The sequence below is a fragment of the Pristiophorus japonicus genome, unplaced genomic scaffold (assembly GCF_044704955.1).
Source record: "Pristiophorus japonicus isolate sPriJap1 unplaced genomic scaffold, sPriJap1.hap1 HAP1_SCAFFOLD_1225, whole genome shotgun sequence".
Taxonomy (NCBI): Eukaryota; Metazoa; Chordata; class Chondrichthyes; family Pristiophoridae; genus Pristiophorus; species Pristiophorus japonicus.
In genome coordinates this window covers 37,501-62,112 of record NW_027250889.1, presented here as the reverse complement: position 1 = coordinate 62,112, position 24,612 = coordinate 37,501, and the positions used below count along the sequence as shown (strand labels likewise).

Here is a 24,612-nt window from a genome sequence, read left to right as displayed (position 1 = left end):
TTGGGGGGTATGGGGGTGATGGGTATCGGGGAGGGGGGTATGGGGGCGATGGGTATCGGGGAGGGTGGTATGGGAGAGATGGGTATCGGGGAGGGGGGTATGGGGGCGATGGATTATGGGGGCGATGGGTATTGGGGGCTATGGGTATCGGGGGGGCAGGGTGGACACAGACTGTGAATCTAACAATACTCCTTAGCCAACCCCCCCTGTCGCTGTGTGACCTCTCACCCCCCGCTCCTTCCTTCTCTTTCAGGCCTGGCTTCAGCAATATGGTTACCTCCCTCCTGGCGACCTGCGTATGTCCACCATGAGGACGCAGCAGACCATCACTGAGGCGATCGCCTCCATGCAGCGATTCTACGGAATCCCGGAGACGGGAAGTTTCGACGAGAAGACGGTCCAGTAAGTCTTGGTGGTTGGGGGGGGGCGCGAAGGGAACGGGCGACGGTCTGTTTTAGGCAAACCCGATGATGACGCAAGTAGGCCTCAGGCTTCGGTGTTGCCTGCGGCAACGGAGGGTCCGGCCGAGGCAGGTCTAGTTCAGCGAGAGGTGCATAGTGGCGGCGGACTGGAGGGGAACGGACCGGCAGAGGGGAGGAAAGGAACGGGCCTGGTTTCCCCGAGGATAGGCCCGGCTCCGGATGGCGAGGCTGAGGAGTGTCTGGGAAGAGAGGCCCGAGTCAGTGAGCAGGCCCTGAGGCCTTCTGCTCCCTTGCGGTGCGAGGTATCGTCGTGCTGTTGGCTGGAGATTCGTGGCTCTCAGTTTGGGATCACAGGTTGTATTTCTGTGACCCCCCCCCCCCTCGCTCCTGTGTACAGGGGGCTGTCTCCAAGCTCGTTCCACCGAGGGATGGGGGCGGGGGGGCTCACACAGCAAGAGGGGGAATGGACACGGTTCGGGTAGGGGCTGACCGTCTCTAACTCTCTTTCACCTCGCTGGCACCCACCCGAATTCTGACCACCCCTGACCTCTTGTTCCCCCATCCCTGAGTCTGATGACCCCTGACCTCTTGTTCCCCCATCCCTGAGTCTGATGACCCCTGACCTCTTGTTCCCCTTCCCAGAGTCTGATGATCCCTGACCTCTTGTTCCCCTTCCCAGAGTCTGATGATCCCTGATCTCTTGCTCCGTCCCTCCCCTGAGTCTGATGACCCCTGACCTCTTGTTCCCCTTCCCAGAGTCTGATGATCCCTGATCTCTTGCTCCGTCCCTCCCCTGAGTCTGATGACCCCTGACCTCTTGTTCCGCCCCTCCCCAGAGTCTGATGACCCCTGACCTCTCCCCCCAGATGTTGATGACCCCTGACCTCTCCCTCTATTTAAAAAAGGAGGCAGACAAAAAGCAGGAAACTATAGACCAGTTAGCCTAACGTCTGTGGTTGGGAAAATGTTGGAGTCCATTATTAAAGAAGCAGTAGCAGGATATTTGGAAAAGCAAAATTCGGTCAGGCAGAGTCAGTGTGTATTTATGATGGGGAAGTCACGTTTGACAAATTTGCTGGAGTTCTTTGAGGATACAATGAACAGGGTGGATAAAGGGGAACCAGTGGATAAAGGGGAACCAGTGGATGTGTATTTGGATTTCCAGAAGGCATTTGACAAGGTGCCACATAAAAGGTTACTACACAAGATAAAAGTTCACGGGGTTGGGGGTAATATATTAGCATGGATAGAGGATTGGTTAACTAACAGAGAACAGAGAGTCGGGATAAATGGTTCATTCTCGGGTTGGCAATCAGTAACTAGTGGGGTGCCGCAGGGATCAGTGCTGGGGCCCCAACTATTTACAATCTATATTAACAACTTGGAAGAAGGGACTGAGTGTAACGTAGACAAGTTTGCTGATGATACAAAGATGGGAGGAAAAGCAATGTGTGAGGAGGACACAAAAAACCTGTAAAAGGACATAGACAGGCTCAGTGAGTGGGTAAAAATTTGTCAGATGGAGTATAATGTGGGAAAGTGTGAGGTCATGCACTTTGGCAGAAAAAATAGAAAAACAAATTATAATTTAAATGGAGAAAGATTGCAAAGTGCCGCAGTACAGCGGGACCTGGGGGTTACTTGTGCATGAAACACAAAAGGTTAGTCTGCAGGTACAGCAAGTGATCAGGAAGGCCAATGGTATCTTGGCCTTTATTGCAAAGGGGATGGAGTATAAAAGCAGGGAAGTCTTGCCCCAGTTATACAGGGTATTGGTGAGGCCACACCTGGAGTACTGCGTGCAGTTATACAGGGTATTGGTGAGGCCACACCTGGAGTACTGTGTGCAGTTGTACAGGGTATTGGTGAGGCCACACCTGGAGTACTGCGTGCAGTTTTGGTCTCCGTATTTACGGAAGGATATACTTGCTTTGGAGGCAGTTCAGAGAAGGTTCACTCGGTTGATTCTGGGGATGAGGGGGTTGACTTATGAGGAAAGGTTGAGGAGGTTGGGCCTCTACTCATTGGAATTCAGAAGAATGAGAGGTGATCTTATCGAAACGTATCAGATTGTGAGGGGGCTCGACAAGGTGGATGCAGAGAGGATGTTCCCACTGATGGGGCAGACTAGAACTAGGGGGCATGGTCTCAGAATAAGGGGCCGCCCATTTAAAACTGAGATGAGGAGGAATTTCTTCTCTCAGAGGGTTGTAAATCTGTGGAATTCTCTGCCCCAGAGAGCTGTGGAGGCTGGGTCATTGAATATATTTAAGGTGGAGATAGACAGATTTTTGAGCGATAAGGGAGTGAAGGGTTATGGGGAGCGGGCGGGGAAGTGGAGCTGAGTCCATGATCGGATCAGTCATGGTCGTATTAAATGGCGGAGCAGGCTCGAGGGGCCGAATGGCCGACTCCTGCTCCTAGTTCTTATGGTCTTCTTGTGCTGACCCCTGACCTGTTGCTGTGCCCCTGCCAGGTGGATGAAGAAACCCCGTTGTGGAGTCCCCGACAAGTTCGGCTCCATCCTGAAAAGTAACCTGCGGCGGAAGCGATTCGCTATCCAGGGCCTGAAGTGGAGCCAACGGGAGATCACCTACAGGTGGGGGTGGGGCTGGGGGCGGGGCCACGGGGGGGAGGGAGAGATCACCTACAGGTGGGGGCGGGGCCACGAGGGGGAGGGGCCGGGGAGGGGGAGATCACCTACAGGTGGGGGCGGGGCCGGGGGAGGGGCCGGGGGGAGGGGCCGGGGGGGAGGGGGAGATTACCTACAGGTGGGGGCGGGGCCGGGGGCGGGGCCACGGGGGGGAGGGGCCGGGGGTGGGAGGGGGAGATCACTTACAGGTGGGTTGGGGCCACGGGGGGGAGGGGCCGGGGGGAGGGAGAGATCACCTACAGGTGGGGGCGGGGCCACGGGGGGGAGGGGCCGGGGGGAGGGGGAGATCACCTACAGGTGGGGGCGGGGCCGGGGGGAGGGGAGGGGCCAGGGGGAGGGGCCGGGGGAGGGAGAGGTCACCTACAGGTGGGGACGGGGCCGGGGGTGGGGCCACGGGGGGGAGGGGCCGGGGGGAGGGAGAGATCACCTACAGGTGGGGGCGGGGCCACGAGGGGGAGGGGCCGGGGAGGGGGAGATCACCTACAGGTGGGGGCGGGGCCACGGGGGGGGAGGGGCCGGGGGAGGGGGAGATCACCTACAGGTGGGGGTGGGGCCGGGGGCGGGGCCACGGGGGGGAGGGGCCGGGGGCGGGGCCACGGGGGGGAGGGGCCGGGGGGAGGGGGAGATCACCTACAGGTGGGGGCGGATCCGGGGACGGGGCCACGGGGCGGGAGGGGCCGGGGGGAGGGGGAGATCACCTGCAGGTGGGGTCGTGGCCCGGAGGGAGTGGCCATGGAGGAGGGGGGGGTTCAGGGAGAGGGAGGGGGGAATCTCGGCCGACCCTCCAGTCACGTTGCCCGCGGTGACCAGAGGTGGGTCGGGGGGGCGGGTGGCGCAGCTGAGGGGGGTGGTCAGAGCGATGTGGGATTGGGCAGGGGGTGGTCAGGGGCCAAAGGTCAGCTCATCTCCTCACACACACTGAGGCTCACTGAGTGAGTGTGAGTGGGTGGGGAGGGGATGGAATGGGATCTTGCTGTGCTGTTTTGTGTGGGGCTCAGGAACACTCTGTGTGGGGAGCGGGTGGAATGGGATCTTGCTGTGCTGTTTGTGTGTGGGGCTCAGAGACACTCTGGGCAGGGAGGTGATGGAATGGGATCTTGCTGTGCTGTTTGTGTGTGGGCTCAGGAACACTGTGTGAGGTGGGTTTGGAATGGGATCTTGCTGTGCTGTTTGTGTGTGGGGCTCAGGAACACTCTGTGTGGGGAGCGGGTGGAATGGGATCTTGCTGTGCTGTTTGTGTGTGGGGCTCAGGAACACTCTGTGTGGGGAGCGGGTGGAATGGGATCTTGCTGTGCTGTTTGTGTGTGGGGCTCAGAGACACTCTGGGCAGGGAGGGGGTGGAATGGGATCTTGCTGTGCTGTTTGTGAGTGGGACTCAGGGACACTCTGGGCAGGGAGGGGGTGGAATGGGATCTTGCTGTGCTGTTTGTGAGTGGGGCTCAGGGACACTCTGGGCAGGGATGGGGTGGAATGGGATCTTGCTGTGCTGTTTGTGTGTGGGGCTCAGGGACACTGGGCAGGGAGTGGTGTGGAATGGGATCTTGCTGTGCTGTTTGTGTGTGGAGCTCAGGAACACTCTGGGCAGGGAGTGGTGTGGAATGGGATCGGTGTGGAATGGGATCTTACTGTGCTGTTTGTGTGTGGAGCTCAGGAACACTGTGTGGGGAGGTGATGGAATGGGATCTTGCTGTGCTGTTTGTGTGTGGGGCTCAGGAACACTCTGTGTGGGGAGGTGATGGAATGGGATCTTGCTGTGCTGTTTGTGTGTGGGGCTCAGGAACACTCTGGGCAGGGAGGTGATGAAATGGGATCTTGCTGTGCTGTTTGTGTGTGGGGCTCAGGGACACTCTGGGCAGGGAGGTGATGGAATGGGATCTTGCTGTGCTGTTTGTGTGTGGGGCTCAGGGACACTCTGGGCAGGGAGAGGTGTGGAATGGGATCTTGCTGTGCTGTTTGTGTGTGGGGCTTAGGGACACTCTGGGCGGGGAGGGGTGTGGAATGGGATCTTGCTGTGCTGTTTGTGTGTATTGGAGCTCAGGGACACTCTGTGTGGGGAGGTGATGGAATGGGATCTTGCTGTGCTGTTTGTGTGTGGGGCTCAGACACTGTGTGGGGAGGTGATGGAATGGGATCTTGCTGTGCTGTTTGTGTGTGGGGCTCAGGAACACTCTGTGTGGGGAGGTGATGGAATGGGATCTTGCTGTGCTGTTTGTGTGTGGGGCTCAGGGACACTCTGGGCGGGGAGGGGTGTGGAATGGGATCTTGCTGTGCTGTTTGTGTGTGGTGCTCAGGAACACTCTGTGTGGGGAGCGGGGTGGAATGGGATCTTGCTGTGCTGTTTGTGTGTGGGGCTCAGGAACACTCTGTGTGGGGAGCGGGGTGGAATGGGATCTTGCTGTGCTGTTTGTGTGTGGGGCTCAGAGACACTCTGGGCAGGGAGGGGGTTGGAATGGGATCTTGCTGTGCTGTTTGTGTGTGGGGCTCAGGAACACTCTGAGCGGGGAGGGGGTGGAATGGGATCTTGCTGTGCTGTTTGTGAGTGGGACTCAGGGACACTCTGGGCAGGGAGGGGGGTGGAATGGGATCTTGCTGTGCTGTTTGTGAGTGGGGCTCAGGGACACTCTGGGCAGGGAGGGGGGTGGAATGGGATCTTGCTGTGCTGTTTGTGTGTGGGGCTCAGGGACACTCTGGGCGGGGAGGGGTGTGGAATGGGATCTTGCTGTGCTGTTTTTGTGTGGAGCTCAGGAACACTCTGTGTGGGGAGGGGTGTGGAATGGGATCTTACTGTGCTGCTTGTGTGTGGGGCTCAGGGACACTCTGGGCAGGGAGGTGATGGAATGGGATCTTGCTGTGCTGCTTGTGTGTGGGGCTCAGGGACACTCTGGGCAGGGAGGGGTGTGGAATGGGATCTTGCTGTGCTGCTTGTGTGTGGGGCTCAGGAACACTCTGTGTGGGGAGGTGATGGAATGGGATCTTGCTGTGCTGCTTGTGTGTGGGGCTCAGGGACATTCTGGGCGGGGAGGGGTGTGGAATGGGATCTTGCTGTGCTGCTTGTGTGTGGGGCTCAGGAACACTCTGGGCGGGGAGGGGTGGAATGGGATCTTGCTGTGCTGTTTGTGTGTGGGGCTCAGGGACACTCTGGGCAGGGAGGGGTGTGGAATGGGATCTTGCTGTGCTGTTTGTGTGTGGGGCTCAGGGACACTCTGTGTGGGGAGGTGATGGAATGGGATCTTGCTGTGCTGCTTGTGTGTGGGGCTCAGGGACACTCTGGGCGGGGAGGGGTGTGGAATGGGATCTTGCTGTGCTGTTTGTGTGTGGGGCTCAGGAACACTCTGGGCAGGGAGGTGATGGAATGGGATCTTGCTGTGCTGTTTGTGTGTGGGGCTCAGGGACACTCTGTGTGGGGAGGTGATGGAATGGGATCTTGCTGTGCTGCTTGTGTGTGGAGCTCAGGAACACTCTGTGTGGGGAGGTGATGGAATGGGATCTTGCTGTGCTGTTTGTGTGTGGTGCTCAGGAACACTCTGTGTGCGGAGGTGATGGAATGGGATCTTGCTGTGCTGTTTGTGAGTGGGGCTCAGGAACACTCTGTGTGGGGAGGTGATGGAATGGGATCTTGCTGTGCTGTTTGTGTGTGGGGCTCAGGAACACTCTGTGTGGGGAGGTGATGGAATGGGATCTTGCTGTGCTGTTTGTGAGTGGGGCTCAGGAACACTCTGTGTGGGGAGGTGATGGAATGGGATCTTGCTGTGCTGCTTGTGTGTGGAGCTCAGGAACACTCTGTGTGGGGAGGTGATGGAATGGGATCTTGCTGTGCTGTTTGTGAGTGGGGCTCAGGGACACTCTGGGCGGGGGGGTTTGAGGGAGGGCAGTGTCGAGACAGAGCGAACCCTCGAGTGAACATCGCTCTCCCTCCGTCCCTCTCCCCCGCAGTATCCAGAACTACACCCCCAAGGTGGGCGAGTACGAGACCAAGCGGGCCATTCGCCGGGCCATCGGGGTCTGGGACAAGCTCACCCCCCTGACCTTCCGCGAGATCCCCTACTACTACATCCAGTCCGGGGCCCAGAAGTTCGCCGACATCATGATCTTCTTCGCTGAGGGCTTCCACGGTGACAGCACGCCCTTCGATGGGGAGGGGGGATTCCTGGCCCACGCCTACTTCCCCGGGGCCGGGATTGGGGGCGACACACACTTCGACTCGGCCGAGCCCTGGACCGTCGCCAATCAGGAGCTCATGGGTGAGTGAATCGTATGGCACAGTGTGAGTGTGAGTGTGAGTGTGAGTGTGAGTGTGAGTGTGAGTGTGAGTGTGTGTGAGTGTGAGTGTGTGTGAGTGTGAGTGTGAGTGTGAGTGTGAGTGAGTGTGTGGGTGTGAGTGTGAGTGTGAGTGTGAGTGAGTGTGTGGGTGTGCGAGAGTGTGTGGGTGTGCGAGAGTGTGTGGGTGTGCGAGAGTGTGTGTGTGCGAGAGAGTGTGTGTGTGAGAGTGTGTGTGTGTGAGAGTGTGTGTGTGTGAGAGTGTGTGTGTGTGAGAGTGTGTGTGTGTGAGAGTGTGTGTGTGTGAGAGTGTGTGTGTGTGAGAGAGTGTGTGTGTGAGAGAGTGTGTGTGTGAGAGAGTGTGTGTGTGAGAGAGTGTGTGTGTGAGAGAGTGTGTGTGTGAGAGAGTGTGTGTGTGAGAGAGTGTGTGTGTGAGAGAGTGTGTGTGTGAGAGAGTGTGTGTGTGAGAGAGTGTGTGTGTGAGAGAGTGTGTGTGTGAGAGAGTGTGTGTGTGAGAGAGTGTGTGTGTGAGAGTGTGTGTGTGTGAGAGTGTGTGTGTGTGAGAGTGTGTGTGTGTGAGAGTGTGTGTGTGTGAGAGTGTGTGTGTGTGAGAGAGTGTGTGTGTGAGAGAGTGTGTGTGTGAGAGAGTGTGTGTGTGAGAGAGTGTGTGTGTGAGAGAGTGTGTGTGTGAGAGAGTGTGTGTGTGAGAGAGTGTGTGTGTGAGAGAGTGTGTGTGTGAGAGAGTGTGTGTGTGAGAGAGTGTGTGTGTGAGAGAGTGTGTGTGTGAGAGAGTGTGTGTGTGAGAGTGTGTGTGTGAGAGAGTGTGTGTGTGAGAGAGTGTGTGTGTGCGAGAGTGTGTGTGTGCGAGAGAGTGTGTGTGCGAGAGAGTGTGTGTGTGTGTGAGAGCGCGAGAGCGTGAGAGTGTGAGAGCGCGAGAGTGTGAGAGCGCGAGAGTGTGAGAGCGCGAGAGTGTGAGAGCGCGAGAGTGTGAGAGCGCGAGAGTGTGAGAGCGCGAGAGTGTGAGAGCGCGAGAGTGTGAGAGCGCGAGAGTGTGAGAGCGCGAGAGTGTGAGAGCGCGAGAGTGTGAGAGCGCGAGAGTGTGAGAGCGCGAGAGTGTGAGAGCGCGAGAGTGTGAGAGCGCGAGAGTGTGAGAGCGCGAGAGTGTGAGAGCGCGAGAGTGTGAGAGCGCGAGAGTGTGAGAGCGCGAGAGTGTGAGAGCGCGAGAGTGTGAGAGCGCGAGAGTGTGAGAGCGCGAGAGTGTGAGAGCGCGAGAGTGTGAGAGCGCGAGAGTGTGAGTGCGCGAGAGTGTGAGTGCGCGAGAGTGTGAGTGCGCGAGAGTGTGAGTGCGCGAGAGTGTGAGTGCGCGAGAGTGTGAGTGCGCGAGAGTGTGAGTGCGCGAGAGTGTGAGTGCGCGAGAGTGTGAGTGCGCGAGAGTGTGAGTGCGCGAGAGTGTGAGTGCGCGAGAGTGTGAGTGCGCGAGAGTGTGAGTGCGCGAGAGTGTGAGTGCGCGAGAGTGTGAGTGCGCGAGAGTGTGAGTGCGCGAGAGTGTGAGTGCGCGAGAGTGTGAGTGCGCGAGAGTGTGAGTGCGCGAGAGTGAGTGCGCGAGAGTGTGAGTGCGCGAGAGTGTGAGTGCGCGAGAGTGTGAGTGCGCGAGAGTGTGAGTGCGCGAGAGTGTGAGTGCGCGAGAGTGTGAGTGCGCGAGAGTGTGAGTGCGCGAGAGTGTGAGTGCGCGAGAGTGTGAGTGCGCGAGAGTGTGAGTGCGCGAGAGTGTGAGTGCGCGAGAGTGTGAGAGCGCGAGAGTGTGAGAGCGCGAGAGTGTGAGTGCGCGAGAGTGTGAGTGCGCGAGAGTGTGAGTGCGCGAGAGTGTGAGTGCGCGAGAGTGTGAGTGCGCGAGAGTGTGAGTGCGCGAGAGTGTGAGTGCGCGAGAGTGTGAGTGCGCGAGAGTGTGAGTGCGCGAGAGTGTGAGTGCGCGAGAGTGAGTGCGCGAGAGTGTGTGTGCGCGAGAGTGTGTGTGCGCGAGAGAGAGTGTGCGCGAGAGAGTGTGCGCGAGAGAGTGTGAGAGTGTGAGAGTGTGAGAGTGTGAGAGTGTGAGTGTGAGAGAGTGTGAGTGTGAGAGAGTGTGTGTGTGAGAGAGTGTGTGTGTGAGAGAGTGTGTGTGTGAGAGAGTGTGTGTGTGTGTGTGTGTGAGAGTGTGTGTGTGAGAGAGTGTGAGTGTGAGAGAGTGTGAGTGTGTGAGAGAGTGTGTGTGAGAGAGTGTGAGTGTGAGAGAGAGTGTGTGTGAGAGAGAGTGTGTGTGAGAGAGTGTGTGTGTGAGAGAGTGTGAGCGAGAGAGAGTGTGAGCGAGAGAGAGTGTGAGCGAGAGAGAGTGTGAGCGAGAGAGAGTGTGAGCGAGAGAGAGTGTGAGCGCGAGAGAGTGTGCGCGCGAGAGAGTGTGCGCGCGAGAGAGTGTGCGCGCGAGAGAGTGTGCGCGCGAGAGAGTGTGCGCGCGAGAGAGTGTGCGCGCGAGAGAGTGTGCGCGCGAGAGAGTGTGCGCGCGAGAGAGTGTGCGCGCGAGAGAGTGAGTGTGTGAGTAAGAGTATGAGAGGGAGAGCATGTGAGTGAGTGTTACAGGTGCTATATAAATGCAATTTGTTGCCTGTGTGTGTGACTGTGTCGGGGAGTGTATGAGAGTCTGCACTCGTTGCTGACCTGTGACCTCACCGTGTTCAATGCTGACCTATGATCTCACTGCGTTTGTTGCCGACCTATAACCTCACTGCCGACCTGTGACCTTACTGCGTTCGTTGCTGACCTGTGACCCCACGGTACTCATTGCCGCCCTTTGACCTCACTGCGCTTGTTGCTGACCCGGGACCTCACTGCGCTTGTTGCCGACCTGTGACCTCACAGCATTCATTGCCGACCTGTGACCTCACGGCATTCGTTGCCAACCTGTGACCTCACTGCGCTCGTTGCCGACCTGTGACCTCACTGCGCTCGTTGCCGACCTGTGACCTCACAGCGTTTATTGCCGACCTGTGACCTCAATGTGCTCTTTGCCAACCTGTGACCTCACTGCGCTCGTTGCCGACCTGTGACCTCACAACGTTGGTTGTCAACCTGTGACCTCACGGTGCTCTTTGCCGACCTGTGACCTCACGGTGCTCGTTGCCGACCTGTGACCTCACCGTGTTTGTTCCCGACCTGTGACCTCAGGGCGCTCGTTGCTGACCTGTGACCTCAGGGTGCTCGTTGCCGACCTGTGACCTTGCCACGTCTCTCCCCGCAGGTAACGACATTTTCCTGGTGGCGGTGCACGAGCTGGGCCATGCCCTGGGCCTCGAACATTCCAACGACCCGAATGCCATCATGGCCCCCTTCTACCAGTGGATGGACACGGACAACTTTGAGCTTCCCGAGGATGACAGACGGGGAATCCAGCAGCTGTACGGTAAGGTGGTGTTCCCCGGGCCCCAAGCCCATCCTCACCAGGAACCCAATCACATGCGGCAGCCAATCTCCGCACAGCAAGATCCCACTATCAGCACATAATGTCCAGACAATCTCTTTGTTTTTTTGGTGATGTTGGCTGAGGGATAAATACTGGTCCCAGGACACTGAGGCCCAACTGTCCTTCTCTTCCAATAGTGGCTGTGGGATCTTTAACGTCCCATAACTCTCATCCCAAAATACTGCCCCTCCGACAGTGCGGGGCTCCCTCAGTACTGCCCCTCCGACAGTGCGGCGCTCCCTCAGTACTGCCCCTCCGACAGTGCGGCGCTCCCTCAGTACTGCCCCTCCGACAGTGCGGCGCTCCCTCAGTACTGCCCCTCCGACAGTGCGGGGCTCCCTCAGTACTGCCCCTCCGACAGTGCGGCGCTCCCTCAGTACTGCCCCTCCGACAGTGCGGCACTCCCTCAGTACTGCCCTCCGACAGTGCGGCACTCCCTCAGTACTGCCCCTCCGACAGTGCGGCGCTCCCTCAGTACTGCCCCTCCGACAGTGCGGCGCTCCCTCAGTACTGCCCCTCCGACAGTGCGGCACTCCCTCAGTACTGCCCCTCCGACAGTGCGGCACTCCCTCAGTACTGCCCCTCCGACAGTGCGGCACTCCCTCAGTACTGCCCCTCCGACAGTGCGGCACTCCCTCAGTACTGCCGCCGGGGAGTGTCGGCCTGGATTATGAGTTGGAGTGTCTGGAGTGCGGAGACTTGAACCCACAACGTTGTGACTCAGAGGCGGGAGTGCGACTCGCTGGAGCTCGGCTAACTCCCGAACACAGCGTTCCCTCACCAGGCACTCCTTCTCTGTGCTGTCACTAACCATCATCTCTCCCGAGGTAGCCTCTGGGCAATTTAACCGGCCCATTATCCCGGCAATGTTCTTTTAATTGGCATTCACCTTTAATTGTGCACCTCACTCATCCACCATCTCCTCTTTGCTGTCTGGCTCTCTGTAATATCCTCCCGATCAAAACCTTCCCGTTCATTAACTCCAACCAAAGCGTTTGGCTCCGCCCAGTTTCAACCAGAGCTCAGCTGCCGCACAGTAAAGTCATCTTTACCACATTCCTCCTCGCACCTTCGCCATTTGTCTGACTAACAGTATTTAGTGAACACGGCCTGTTCCCCCGTGCCCGACCTTAACCCACGTCTCCATTAAATCATTACCCTCCCAGAGTTTCTCGGTCTCCAGCTCACAACACGTGCCCACTCACTCACTCACTCACTCTCTCACTCACTCACTCACTCACTCACTCACTCAATCTCTCACTCAATCTCTCACTCAATCTCTCACTCACTCACTCAATCTCTCACTCACTCACTCACTCACTCAATCTCTCACTCACTCACTCTCACTCACTCACTCACTCAATCTCTCACTCACTCACTCACTCAATCTCTCACTCACTCACTCTCACTCACTCACTCACTCAATCTCTCACTCACTCACTCAATCTCTCACTCACTCACTCACTCAATCTCTCACTCACTCACTCAATCTATCACTCACTCACTCACTCACTCAATCTCTCACTCACTCACTCACTCACTCACTCAATCTCTCACTCACTCACTCAATCTCTCACTCACTCACTCACTCAATCTCTCACTCACTCACTCACTCAATCTCTCACTCACTCACTCACACAGCTCTAACCAGCCCTTGCCTGTCTGGTAGATTTCACTCAGTCCTGCCTCTCCTTTACGAGTCAGTCATAGTCAACATCTTCACAGGCAGTCCCTGGGAATCGAGGAAGACTTGCCTCCACTCTAGCAGTGAGTTCTCAGGTGACTGAACAGTCCAATACGAGAACCACAGTCCCCTGTCACAGGTGGGACAGACAGTGGTTGAGGGAAGGGGAGGGTGGGACTGGTTTGCCGCACGCTCCTTCCGCTGCCTGCGCTTGCTTTCTGCACGCTCTCGGCGACGAGACTCGAGGTGCTCAGCGCCCTCCCGGATGCACTTCCTCCACTTAGGGCGGACTGGTCTTTGGGCCCAGGGACTCCCAGGTGTCAGTGGGGGATGTTGCACTTTATCAGGGAGGCTTTGAGGGTGTGTCCCTTGTAACGTTTCCTCTGCCCACCTGGGGCTCGCTTGCCGTGAAGGAGTTCCGAGTGGAGCGCTTGCTTTGGGGAGTCTCGTGTCTGGGGGGCCATGCGGACAATGTGGCCCTGCCCAGCGGAGCTGGTCGAGTGTGGTCAGTGCTTCGATGCTGGGGATGTTGGCCTGCCTATCCCGTAAGACAAAGGTCCTCCACAAGCCTGTCCTCGCCGCACAGCACTGTCCCCCAGTCATCAAGATCCAGGCCGGCCCTGGACAGTGTGGACCATTTCCCATACCTCGGGAGCCTCCTGTCAGCGAGGGCAGGCATTGTCGACAAGGTCCAACACCGCCTCCAGTGCGTCAGTGCAGCCTTCGGTCGCCTGAGGAAGAGAGTGTTCGAAGACCAGACCCTCAAATCCACCACCCAGCTCACGGTCTACAGGGCTGTAGTGATACCCGCCCTCCTGTATGGCTCAGAGACACGGACAATGTACAGTAGACACCTCAAGTCGCTGGAGAAATACCACCAACGCTGCCTCCGCAAGATCCTGCAAATCCCCCGGGAGGACAGACGCACCAACGTTAGCGTCCTCGACCAGGCCCAACATCCCCAGCATCGAAGCACTGACCACACTCGACCAGCTCCGCTGGGCAGGGCCACATTGTCCACATGGCCCCCAGACACGAGACTCCCCAAAGCAAGCGCTCCACTCGGAACTCCTTCACGGCAAGCGAGCCCCAGGTGGGCAGAGGAAACGTTACAAGGGACACACCCTCAAAGCCTCCCCTGATAAAGTGCAACATCCCCCACCGACACCTGGGAGTCCCTGGGCCCAAAGACCAGTCCGCCCTAAGTGGAGGGAGTGCATCCGGGAGGGCGCTGAGCACCTCGAGTCTCGTCGCCGAGAGCGTGCAGAAAGCAAGCGCAGGCAGCGGAAGGAGCGTGCGGCAAACCAGTCCCACCCTCCCCTTCCCTCAACCACTGTCTGTCCAACCTGTGACAGGGGACTGTGGCTCCCGTATTGGGCTGTTCAGTCACCTGAGAACTCACTGTTAGAGTGGGAGCAAGTCTCCCTCGACTCCGAGGGGCTGCCTGTGATGAAGAAGAAGCTTGTAGGAAACACAGCAGCCAATTTTCACACAGCAAGCTCCCACACGCAGCAATGTGATAATGACCAGATCATCTGTTTTAGTGATGTTGATTGAGGGATAAATATTGGCCCCAGGACACCGGGGAGAACTCCCCTGCTCTTCTTCCAATAGTGGCCCCGGGATCTTTTACATCCACCTGAGAGAGCAGACAATACCTCGATTTAACGACTCATCTGAAAGACGGCCCCTCCGACAGTGTGGCACTCCCTCAGTACTGCCCCTCCGACAGTGTGGCACTCCCTCAGTACTGCCCCTCCGACAGTGTGGCACTCCCTCAGTACTGCCCCTCCGACAGTGAGGGGCTCCCTCAGTACTGCCCCTCCGACAGTGCGGCGCTCCCTCAGTACTGCCTCTCCGACAGTGCAGGGCTCCCTCAGTACTGATCCTCCGACAGTGCGGGGCTCCCTCAGTACTGCCCCTCCGACAGTGCGGCACTCCCTCAGTACTGCCCCTCCGACAGTGCGGGGCTCCCTCAATACTGCCCCTTCAACAGCGCAGCACTCCCTCAGTACTGCCCCTCCGACAGTGCGGGGCTCCCTCAGTACTGCCCCTCCGACAGTGCGGCGCTCCCTCAGTACTGCCCCTCCGACAGTGCGGGGCTCCCTCAGTACTGTCCCTCCGACAGTGTGGCACTCCCTCAGTACTGCAGTCCCTCAGTACTGCTCCTCCGACAGTGCAGCACTCCCTCAGTACTGCCCCTCCGACAGTGCAGCACTCCCTCAGTACTGCCCCTCCGACAGTGCGGCACTCCCTCAGTACTGCCCCTCCGACAGTGCGGCACTCCCTCAGTACTGCCCCTCCGACAGTGCGGCACTCCCTCAGTACTACACTGGAGTGTCAGCCGAGATTTCTTGAGCCCCTGGAGTGGGACTTGAACCCACGACCTTCTGACTGAGGTGCGACTGTGTTGCCCCCTGACAGTTCACTCGGCTGATTCCGGTGATGAAGGGGTTACCTTATGATGATAGATTGAGTAGACTGGGTCTTTACTCGTTGGAGTTCAGAAGGATGAGGGGTGATCTTAAAGAAACATTTAAAATAATGAAAGGGATAGACAAGATAGAGGCAGAGAGGTTGTTCCCACTGGTTGGGGAGACTAGAACTAGGGGGCACAGCCTCAAAATACGGGGGAGCCAATTTAAAACCGAGTTGAGAAGGAATTTCTTCTCCCAGAGGGTTGTGAATCTGTGGAATTCTCTGCCCAAGGAAGCAGTTGAGGCTAGCTCATTGAATGTATTCAAGTCACAGGTAGATAGATTTTTAACCAATAAGGGAATTAAGGGTTACGGGGAGCGGGCGTTTAAGTGGAGCTGAGTCCACGGCCAGATCAGCCATGGTCTTGTTGAATGGCGGAGCAGGCTCGAGGGGCGAGATGGCCTACTCCTGTTCCTAATTCTTATGTTCTTATAATCGCTCCACCATCGGTGGCCGTGCCTTCTGTTGCCTGGGCCCCAAGCCCTGGAACTCCCTCCCTAAACCTCTCCGGCTCTCTACCTCGCTTTCCTCCTTTAAGACGCTCCATAAAACCCACCTCTTTGTAACCTCATCTAAATTCTACTTATACCAGATCGGAGTCAATTTTTTAAAATCTCATCTTACTCCTGTGAAGTGCTGTGCGACATTTCACGACGTTATATAAAGGGAGAGGGACTGAGAGACACCAGTCAGTGTACAGATATCTCCCTGAGGGAGAGGGACTGAGAGACACCAGTCAGTGTATAGATATCTCCCTGAGGGAGAGGGACTGAGAGACACCAGTCAGTGTACAGATATCTCCCTGAGGGAGAGAGGGACTGAGAGACACCAGTCAGTGTACAGGTATCTCCCTGAGGGAGAGGGACTGAGAGACACCAGTCAGTGTATAGATATCTCCCTGAGGGAGAGGGACTGAGAGACACCAGTCAGTGTACAGATATCTCCCTGAGGGAGAGGGACTGAGAGACACCAGTCAGTGTACAGATATCTCCCTGAGGGAGAGAGACTGAGAGACACCAGTCAGTGGACAGATATCTCCCTGAGGGAGAGGGGACTGAGAGACACCAGTCAGTGTACAGATATCTCCCTGAGGGAGAGGGACTGAGAGACACCAGTCAGTGTACAGATATCTCCCTGAGGGAGAGGGGACTGAGAGACACCAGTCAGTGTACAGATATCTCCCTGAGGGAGAGGGACTGAGAGACACCAGTCAGTGTACAGATATCTCCCTGAGGGAGAGGGACTGAGAGACACCAGTCAGTGTGCAGATATCTCCCTGAGGGAGAGGGACTGAGAGACACCAGTCAGTGTACAGATATCTCCCTGAGGGAGAGGGACTGAGAAACACCAGTCAGTGTACAGATATCTCCCTGAAGGAGAGGGACTGAGAGACACCAGTCAGTGTACAGATATCTCCCTGAGGGAGAGGGACTGAGAGACACCAGTCAGTGTGCAGATATCTCCCTGAAGGAGAGGGACTGAGAGACACCAGTCAGTGTACAGATATCTCCCTGAGGGAGAGGGACTGAGATACACCAGTCAGTGTACAGATATCTCCCTGAGGGAGAGGGACTGAGAGACACCAGTCCGTGTACAGATATCTCCCTGAGGGAGAGGGGACTGAGAGACACCAGTCAGTGTACAGATATCTCCCTGAGGGAGAGGGACTGAGAGACACCAGTCCATGTACAGATATCTCCCTGAGGGAGAGGGACTGAGAGACACCAGTCAGTGGACAGATATCTCCCTGAGGGAGAGGGACTGAGAGACACCAGTCCGTGTACAGATATCTCCCTGAGGGAGAGGGACTGAGAGACACCAGTCAGTGTACAGATATCTCCCTGAGGGAGAGGGACTGAGAGACACCAGTCCGTGTACAGATATCTCCCTGAGGGAGAGGGACTGAGAGACACCAGTCAGTGGACAGATCAGTGACGATGTCATTGAATGATGGTACATTGGGAGCTGACTGGCCTCCTCCTGTCCCTCGAAGGGGATGGTGGATACGCTGATCGGTGTTGGATGAAGAGGGGGGAGAGGAGGGGGTGACGTGGAGCGTTAACACCGGCCTGGACCAGTCGGGCGCAGGGGCTGGTTTCCGTGGCGATCAGTCTCCGTAACCCGATGCGGTGCGGAGCGTGGTCCGGACTGGAGTTGCCTCCCGTTATGTTCCACTGTGCAGACGATCCTAACTCCCGCTCTTGTCTCCTGCAGGACCTCCCGACTACGATCCCCGCCCGAAGCCCACCAAGCGGCTCCCCACCCTGCCCCCCAAGGTGCCCAAGCTCCCCACCAAGGACCCCTACCACCCCACCAAGCCCTCGTCGCCCTACGGGCCCAAGATCTGTGACGGCAACGTGGACACTGTCACCTTCCTCCGCGGGGAGATGTTCGTCTTCAAGGTGGGCGGGCCGGGGGGGGCTGGAGGGGAATACCCCAGGGACATTGGAGGGTGGGGGAGGGGCACTGGGGGGTGGGGGGGGTGCCCTGGGAATACCCCAGGGACATTGGGTGATGGGGGAGGGGCACTGGGGGGTGGGGCGGTGCCCTGGGAATACCCCAGGGACATTGGGTGATGGGGGAGGGGCACTGGGGGTGGGGGCTGCCCTGGGAATACCCCAGGGACATTGTGGGGAGTGCCCTGGGAATACCCCAGGGACATTGGGTGATGGGGGAGGGGCACTGGGGAGTGGGGGGGTGCCCTGGGAATACCCCAGGGACATTGGAGGGTGGGGGAGGGGCACTGGGGGATGGGGGGGTGGAGGGGAATACCCCAGGGACATTGGAGGGTGGGGGAGGGGCACTGGGGGGTGGGGGGGTGCCCTGGGAATACCCCAGGAACATTGGGTGATGGGGGAGGGGCACTGGGGGTGGGGGGGTGCCCTGGGAATACCCCAGGGACATTGGGTGATGGGGGAGGGGCACTGGGGAGTGGGGGGGTGCCCTGGGAATACCCCAGGGACATTGTGGGGAGTGCCCTGGGAATACCCCAGGGACATTGTGGGGAGTGCCCTGGGAATACCCCAGGGACATTGTGGGGTGGAGGAGGGGCACTGGGAGGTGGGGGAGGGGCACTTGGGGGTGGCGAAGGGGCCCTGTGAGTGTGGGAGGGGCCCTGTGAGTATGGCAGTGGCCCTGTGAGTATGGGTGGGGCATTGGGGGAGTGTAGGAGGGGTCCTGGGAGTGTGGGAGGGGCACTGGGCTGGGGGAGTGGGAGGGACCCTTTGAGTTTGGGGGGGGCCCTGTGGGTGTGGGAGGGGCCCTGTGGGTGTGGGAGGGGCCCTGTGGGTGTGGGAGGGGCCCTGGGGGAGTGGGAGGGGCCCTGGGAGTGTGGGAGGGGCACGGGGCTGGGGGAGTGGGAGGGACCCTGTGAGTTTGGGGGGGGCCCTGTGGGTGTGGGAGTGGCCCTGGGGGAGTGGGAGGGGCCCTGGGAGTGTGGGAGGGGCCCTGGGTGTGCCGCAGAGAACCCTGGGGAAATCGGAGGGAACCCTGGGGAAAGTTGGAATATTTGGTGATCCTGGGAGTATGGAAGGGACCCTGGGAGTGTCGGAGTATTGGAGAGATGCTGGGAATGTGGGAATATTGAAGACACCATGAGAATGTTGCAATGTTGGCGGGATTGTGGGATGTCGGCATCATGGGATATCGGAGACACCCTGAGGGAGAGGGACTGAGAGACACCAGTCAGTGTACAGATATCTCCCTGAGGGAGAGGGACTGAGAGACAACAGTCAGTGTACAGATATCTCCCTGAGGGAGAGGGGACTGAGAGACACCAGTCAGTGTACAGATAGCTCCCTGAGGGAGAGGGACTGAGAGACACCAGTCAGTGTACAGATATCTCCCTGAGAGAGAGGGACTGGGATACACCAGTCAGTGTACAGATATCTCCCTGAGGGAGAGGGACTGAGAGACACCAGTCAGTGTACAGATATCTCCCTGAGGGAGAGGGACTGAGAGACACCAGTCAGTGTACAGATATCTCCCTGAGGGAGAGGGACTGAGAGACACCAGTCAGTGTACAGATATCTCCCTGAGGGAGAGGGGACTGAGAGACACCAGTCAGTATACAGATATCTCCCTGAGGGAGAGGGACTGAGAGACACCAGTCAGTGTACAGATATCTCCCTGAGAGAGAGGGACTGGGATACACCAGTCAGTGTACAGATATCTCCCTGAGGGAGAGGGACTGAGAGACACCAGTCAGTGTACAGATATCTCCCTGAGGGAGAGGGGACTGAGAGACACCAGTCAGTGCACAGATATCTCCCTGAGGTAGAGAGGGATTGAGAGACACCAGTCAGTGTACAGATATCTCCCTGAGGGAGAGGGACTGAGAGACACCAGTCAGTGTACAGATATCTCCCTGAGGGAGAGGGACTGAGAGACACCAGTCAGTGTACAGATATCTCCCTGAGGGAGAGGGACTGAGAGACACCAGTCAGTGTACAGATATCTCCCTGAGAGAGAGGGACTGAGAGACACCAGTCAGTGTACAGATATCTCCCTGAGGGAGAGGGACTGAGAGACACCAGTCAGTGTACAGATATCTCCCTGAGGGAGAGGGGACTGAGAGACACCAGTCAGTGTACAGATATCTCCCTAAGGAAGAGGGGAGTGAGAGACACCAGTCAGTGTACAGTTATCTCCCTGAGGGAGAGGGGACTGAGAGACACCAGTCACTGTACAGATATTTCCCTGAGGGAGAGGGACTGAGATACACCAGTCAGTGTACAGATATCTCCATGAGGGAGAGGGACTGAGAGACACCAGTCAGTGTACAGATATCTCCCTGAGGGAGAGGGACTGAGAGACACGAGTCAGTGTACAGATATCTCCCTGAGGGAGAGGGACTGAGAGACACCAGTCAGTGTACAGATATCTCCCTGAGGGAGAGGGACTGAGAGACACCAGTCAGTGTTCAGATATCTCCCTGAGAGAGAGGGGACTGAGAGACACCAGTCAGTGTTCAGATATCTCCCTGAGAGAGAGGGGACTGAGAGACACCAGTCAGTGTACAGATATCCCTGAGGGAGAGGGACTGAGAGACACCAGTCAGTGTACAGATATCTCCCTGAGGGAGAGGGGACTGAGAGACACCAGTCAGTGTACAGATATCTCCCTGAGGGAGATAGGACTGATAGACACCAGTCAGTGTACAGATATCTCCCTGAGGGAGAGGGGACTGAGACACACCAGTCAGTATACAGATATCTCCCTGAGGGAGAGGGGACTGAGAGACACCAGTCAGTGTACAGATATCTCCCTGAGAGAGAGGGGACTGAGAGACACCAGTCAGTGTACAGATATCTCCATGAGGGAGACGGGGACTGAGAGACACCAGTCAGTGTACAGATATCTCCCTGAGGGAGAGGGACTGAGAGACACCAGTCAGTGTACAGATATATCCCTGAGGGAGAGGGACTGAGAGATACCAGTCAGTGTACAGATATCTCCCTGAGGGAGAGAGAGTGACTGAGAGACACCAGTCAGTGTACAGATATCTCCCTGAGGGAGAGGGACTGAGAGACACCAGTCAGTGTACAGATATCTCCCTGAGGGACAGGGACTGAGAGACATCAGTCAGTGTACAGATATCTCCCTGAGGGACAGGGACTGAGAGACACCAGTCAGTGTACAGATATCTCCCTGAGGGAGAGGGGACTGAGAGACACCAGTCAGTGTACCGATATCACCCTGAGGGAGAGAGGGGACTGAGTGACACCAGTCAGTGTACAGATATCTCCCTGAGGGAGAGGGGACTGAGAGACACCAGTCAGTGTACAGATATCTCCCTGAGGGAGAGAGGGGACTGGGAGACACCAGTCAGTGTACAGATATCTCCCTGAGGGAGAGGGACTGAGAGACACCAGTCAGTGTACAGATATCTCCCTGAGAGAGAGGGACAGAGAGACACCAGTCAGTGTATAGATATCTCCCTGAGGGAGAGGGGACTGAGAGACACCAGTCAGTGTACAGATATCTCCCTGAGGGAGAGGGACTGAGAGACACCAGTCAGTGTACAGATATCTCCCTGAGGGAGAGAGGGGACTGAGAGACACCAGTCAGTGTACAGATATCTCCCTGAGGGAGAGGGACTGAGAGACACCAGTCAGTGTACAGATATCTCCCTGAGAAAGAGGGACTGGGAGACACCAGTCAGTGTACAGATATCTCCCCGAGGGAGAGGGGACTGAGAGACACCAGTCAGTGTACAGATATCTCCCTGAGGGAGAGGGACTGAGAGACACCAGTCAGTGTACAGATATCTCCCTGAGAGAGAGGGGACTGAGAGACACCAGTCAGTGTACAGATATTTCCCTGAGGGAGAGGGACTGAGATACACCAGTCAGTGTACAGATATCTCCATGAGGGAGAGGGACTGAGAGACACCAGTCAGTGTACAGATATCTCCCTGAGGGAGAGGGACTGAGAGACACGAGTCAGTGTACAGATATCTCCCTGAGGGAGAGGGACTGAGAGACACCAGTCAGTGTACAGATATCTCCCTGAGGGAGAGGGACTGAGAGACACCAGTCAGTGTTCAGATATCTCCCTGAGAGAGAGGGGACTGAGAGACACCAGTCAGTGTTCAGATATCTCCCTGAGAGAGAGGGGACTGAGAGACACCAGTCAGTGTACAGATATCCCTGAGGGAGAGGGACTGAGAGACACCAGTCAGTGTACAGATATCTCCCTGAGGGAGAGGGGACTGAGAGACACCAGTCAGTGTACAGATATCTCCCTGAGGGAGATAGGACTGATAGACACCAGTCAGTGTACAGATATCTCCCTGAGGGAGAGGGGACTGAGACACACCAGTCAGTATACAGATATCTCCCTGAGGGAGAGGGGACTGAGAGACACCAGTCAGTGTACAGATATCTCCCTGAGAGAGAGGGGACTGAGAGACACCAGTCAGTGTACAGATATCTCCATGAGGGAGACGGGGACTGAGAGACACCAGTCAGTGTACAGATATCTCCCTGAGGGAGAGGGACTGAGAGACACCAGTCAGTGTACAGATATATCCCTGAGGGAGAGGGACTGAGAGATACCAGTCAGTGTACAGATATCTCCCTGAGGGAGAGAGAGTGACTGAGAGACACCAGTCAGTGTACAGATATCTCCCTGAGGGAGAGGGACTGAGAGACACCAGTCAGTGTACAGATATCTCCCTGAGGGAGAGGGGACTGAGAGACACCAGTCAGTGTACAGATATCACCCTGAGGGAGAGGGGACTGAGAGACACCAGTCAGTGTACAGATATCTCCCTGAGGGACAGGGACTGAGAGACATCAGTCAGTGTACAGATATCTCCCTGAGGGACAGGGACTGAGAGACACCAGTCAGTGTACAGATATCTCCCTGAGGGAGAGGGGACTGAGAGACACCAGTCAGTGTACCGATATCACCCTGAGGGAGAGAGGGGACTGAGTGACACCAGTCAGTGTACAGATATCTCCCTGAGGGAGAGGGGACTGAGAGACACCAGTCAGTGTACAGATATCTCCCTGAGGGAGAGAGGGGACTGGGAGACACCAGTCAGTGTACAGATATCTCCCTGAGGGAGAGGGACTGAGAGACACCAGTCAGTGTACAGATATCTCCCTGAGAGAGAGGGACAGAGAGACACCAGTCAGTGTATAGATATCTCCCTGAGGGAGAGGGGACTGAGAGACACCAGTCAGTGTACAGATATCTCCCTGAGGGAGAGGGACTGAGAGACACCAGTCAGTGTACAGATATCTCCCTGAGGGAGAGAGGGGACTGAGAGACACCAGTCAGTGTACAGATATCTCCCTGAGGGAGAGGGACTGAGAGACACCAGTCAGTGTACAGATATCTCCCTGAGAAAGAGGGACTGGGAGACACCAGTCAGTGTACAGATATCTCCCCGAGGGAGAGGGGACTGAGAGACACCAGTCAGTGTACAGATATCTCCCTGAGGGAGAGGGACTGAGAGACACCAGTCAGTGTACAGATATCTCCCTGAGAGAGAGGGGACTGAGAGACACCAGTCAGTGTACAGATATCCCTGAGGGAGAGGGACTGAGAGACACCAGTCAGTGTACAGATATCTCCCTGAGGGAGAGGGGACTGAGAGACACCAGTCAGTGTACAGATATCTCCCTGAGGGAGAGGGGACTGAGAGACACCAGTCAGTGTACAGATATCTCCCTGAGGGAGCGGGACTGAGAGACACCAGTCAGTGTACAGATATCTCCCTGAGGGAGAGGAAGTGAGAGACACCAGTCAGTGTACAGATATCTCCCCGAGGGAGAGGGACTGAGAGACACCAGTCAGTGTACAGATATCTCCCTGAGGGAGAGGGACTGAGAGACACCAGTCAGTGTACAGATATCTCCCTGAGGGAGAGGGGACTGAGAGACACCAGTCAGTGTACAGATATCTCCCTGAGAGAGAGGGGACTGAGAGACACCAGTCAGTGTACAGATATCTCCCTGAGGGAGAGGGGGACTGAGAGACACCAGTCAGTGTACAGATATCTCCCTGAGGGAGAGGGACTGAGAGACACCAGTCAGTGTACAGATATATCCCTGAGGGAGAGGGACTGAGAGATACCAGTCAGTGTACAGATATCTCCCTGAGGGAGAGAGAGGGACTGAGAGACACCAGTCAGTGTACAGATATCTCCCTGAGGGAGAGGGGACTGAGAGACACCAGTCAGTGTACAGATATCTCCCTGAGGGAGAGGGGACTGAGAGACACCAGTCAGTGTACAGATATCTCCCTGAGGGACAGGGACTGAGAGACACCAGTCAGTGTACAGATATCTCCCTGAGGGACAGGGACTGAGAGACACCAGTCAGTGTACAGATATCTCCCTGAGGGACAGGGACTGAGAGACACCAGTCAGTGTACAGATATCTCCCTGAGGGAGAGGGACTGAGAGACACCAGTCAGTGTACAGATATCTCCCTGAGGGAGAGGGGACTGAGAGACACCAGTCAGTGTACAGATATCTCCCTGAGGGACAGGGACTGAGAGACACCAGTCAGTGTACAGATATCTCCCTGAGGGACAGGGACTGAGAGACACCAGTCAGTGTACAGATATCTCCCTGAGGGAGAGGGGACTGAGAGACACCAGTCAGTGTACAGATATCACCCTGAGGGAGAGAGGGGACTGAGCGACACCAGTCAGTGTACAGATATCTCCCTGAGGGAGAGGGGACTGAGAGACACCAGTCAGTGTACAGATATCTCCCTGAGGGAGAGAGGGGACTGAGAGACACCAGTCAGTGTACAGATATCTCCCTGAGGGAGAGGGACTGAGAGACACCAGTCAGTGTACAGATATCTCCCTGAGAGAGAGGGACAGAGAGACACCAGTCAGTGTACAGATATCTCCCTGAGGGAGAGGGACTGAGAGACACCAGTCAGTGTACAGATATCTCCCTGAGGGAGAGGGGACTGAGAGACACCAGTCAGTGTACAGATATCTCCCCGAGGGAGAGGGGACTGAGAGACACCAGTCAGTGTACAGATATCTCCCTGAGGGAGAGGGACTGAGAGACACCAGTCAGTGTACAGACATCTCCCTGAGGGAGAGGGGACTGAGAGACACCAGTCAGTGTACAGATATCTCCCTGAGGGAGAGGGGA

The 24,612-nt window shown here is 56.9% G+C and overlaps 1 protein-coding gene across 1 annotated transcript in view; it reads left to right on the top strand.

The window, feature by feature from the left end:
* The first annotated feature begins 247 nt into the window (after positions 1-247).
* The window catches only part of LOC139242117 (matrix metalloproteinase-14-like), a 35,429-nt gene continuing 11,064 nt past the window's right edge, over positions 248-24,612 (top strand). Inside the window, exons 1-5 of the mRNA XM_070870246.1 lie at positions 248-402; positions 2,899-3,021; positions 7,009-7,316; positions 10,601-10,762; positions 17,199-17,386. Of these exons, the coding sequence (XP_070726347.1) occupies positions 299-402; positions 2,899-3,021; positions 7,009-7,316; positions 10,601-10,762; positions 17,199-17,386 (885 nt within the window). The 5' untranslated portion in view covers positions 248-298. The remainder of the gene's footprint in view (positions 403-2,898; positions 3,022-7,008; positions 7,317-10,600; positions 10,763-17,198; positions 17,387-24,612) is intronic.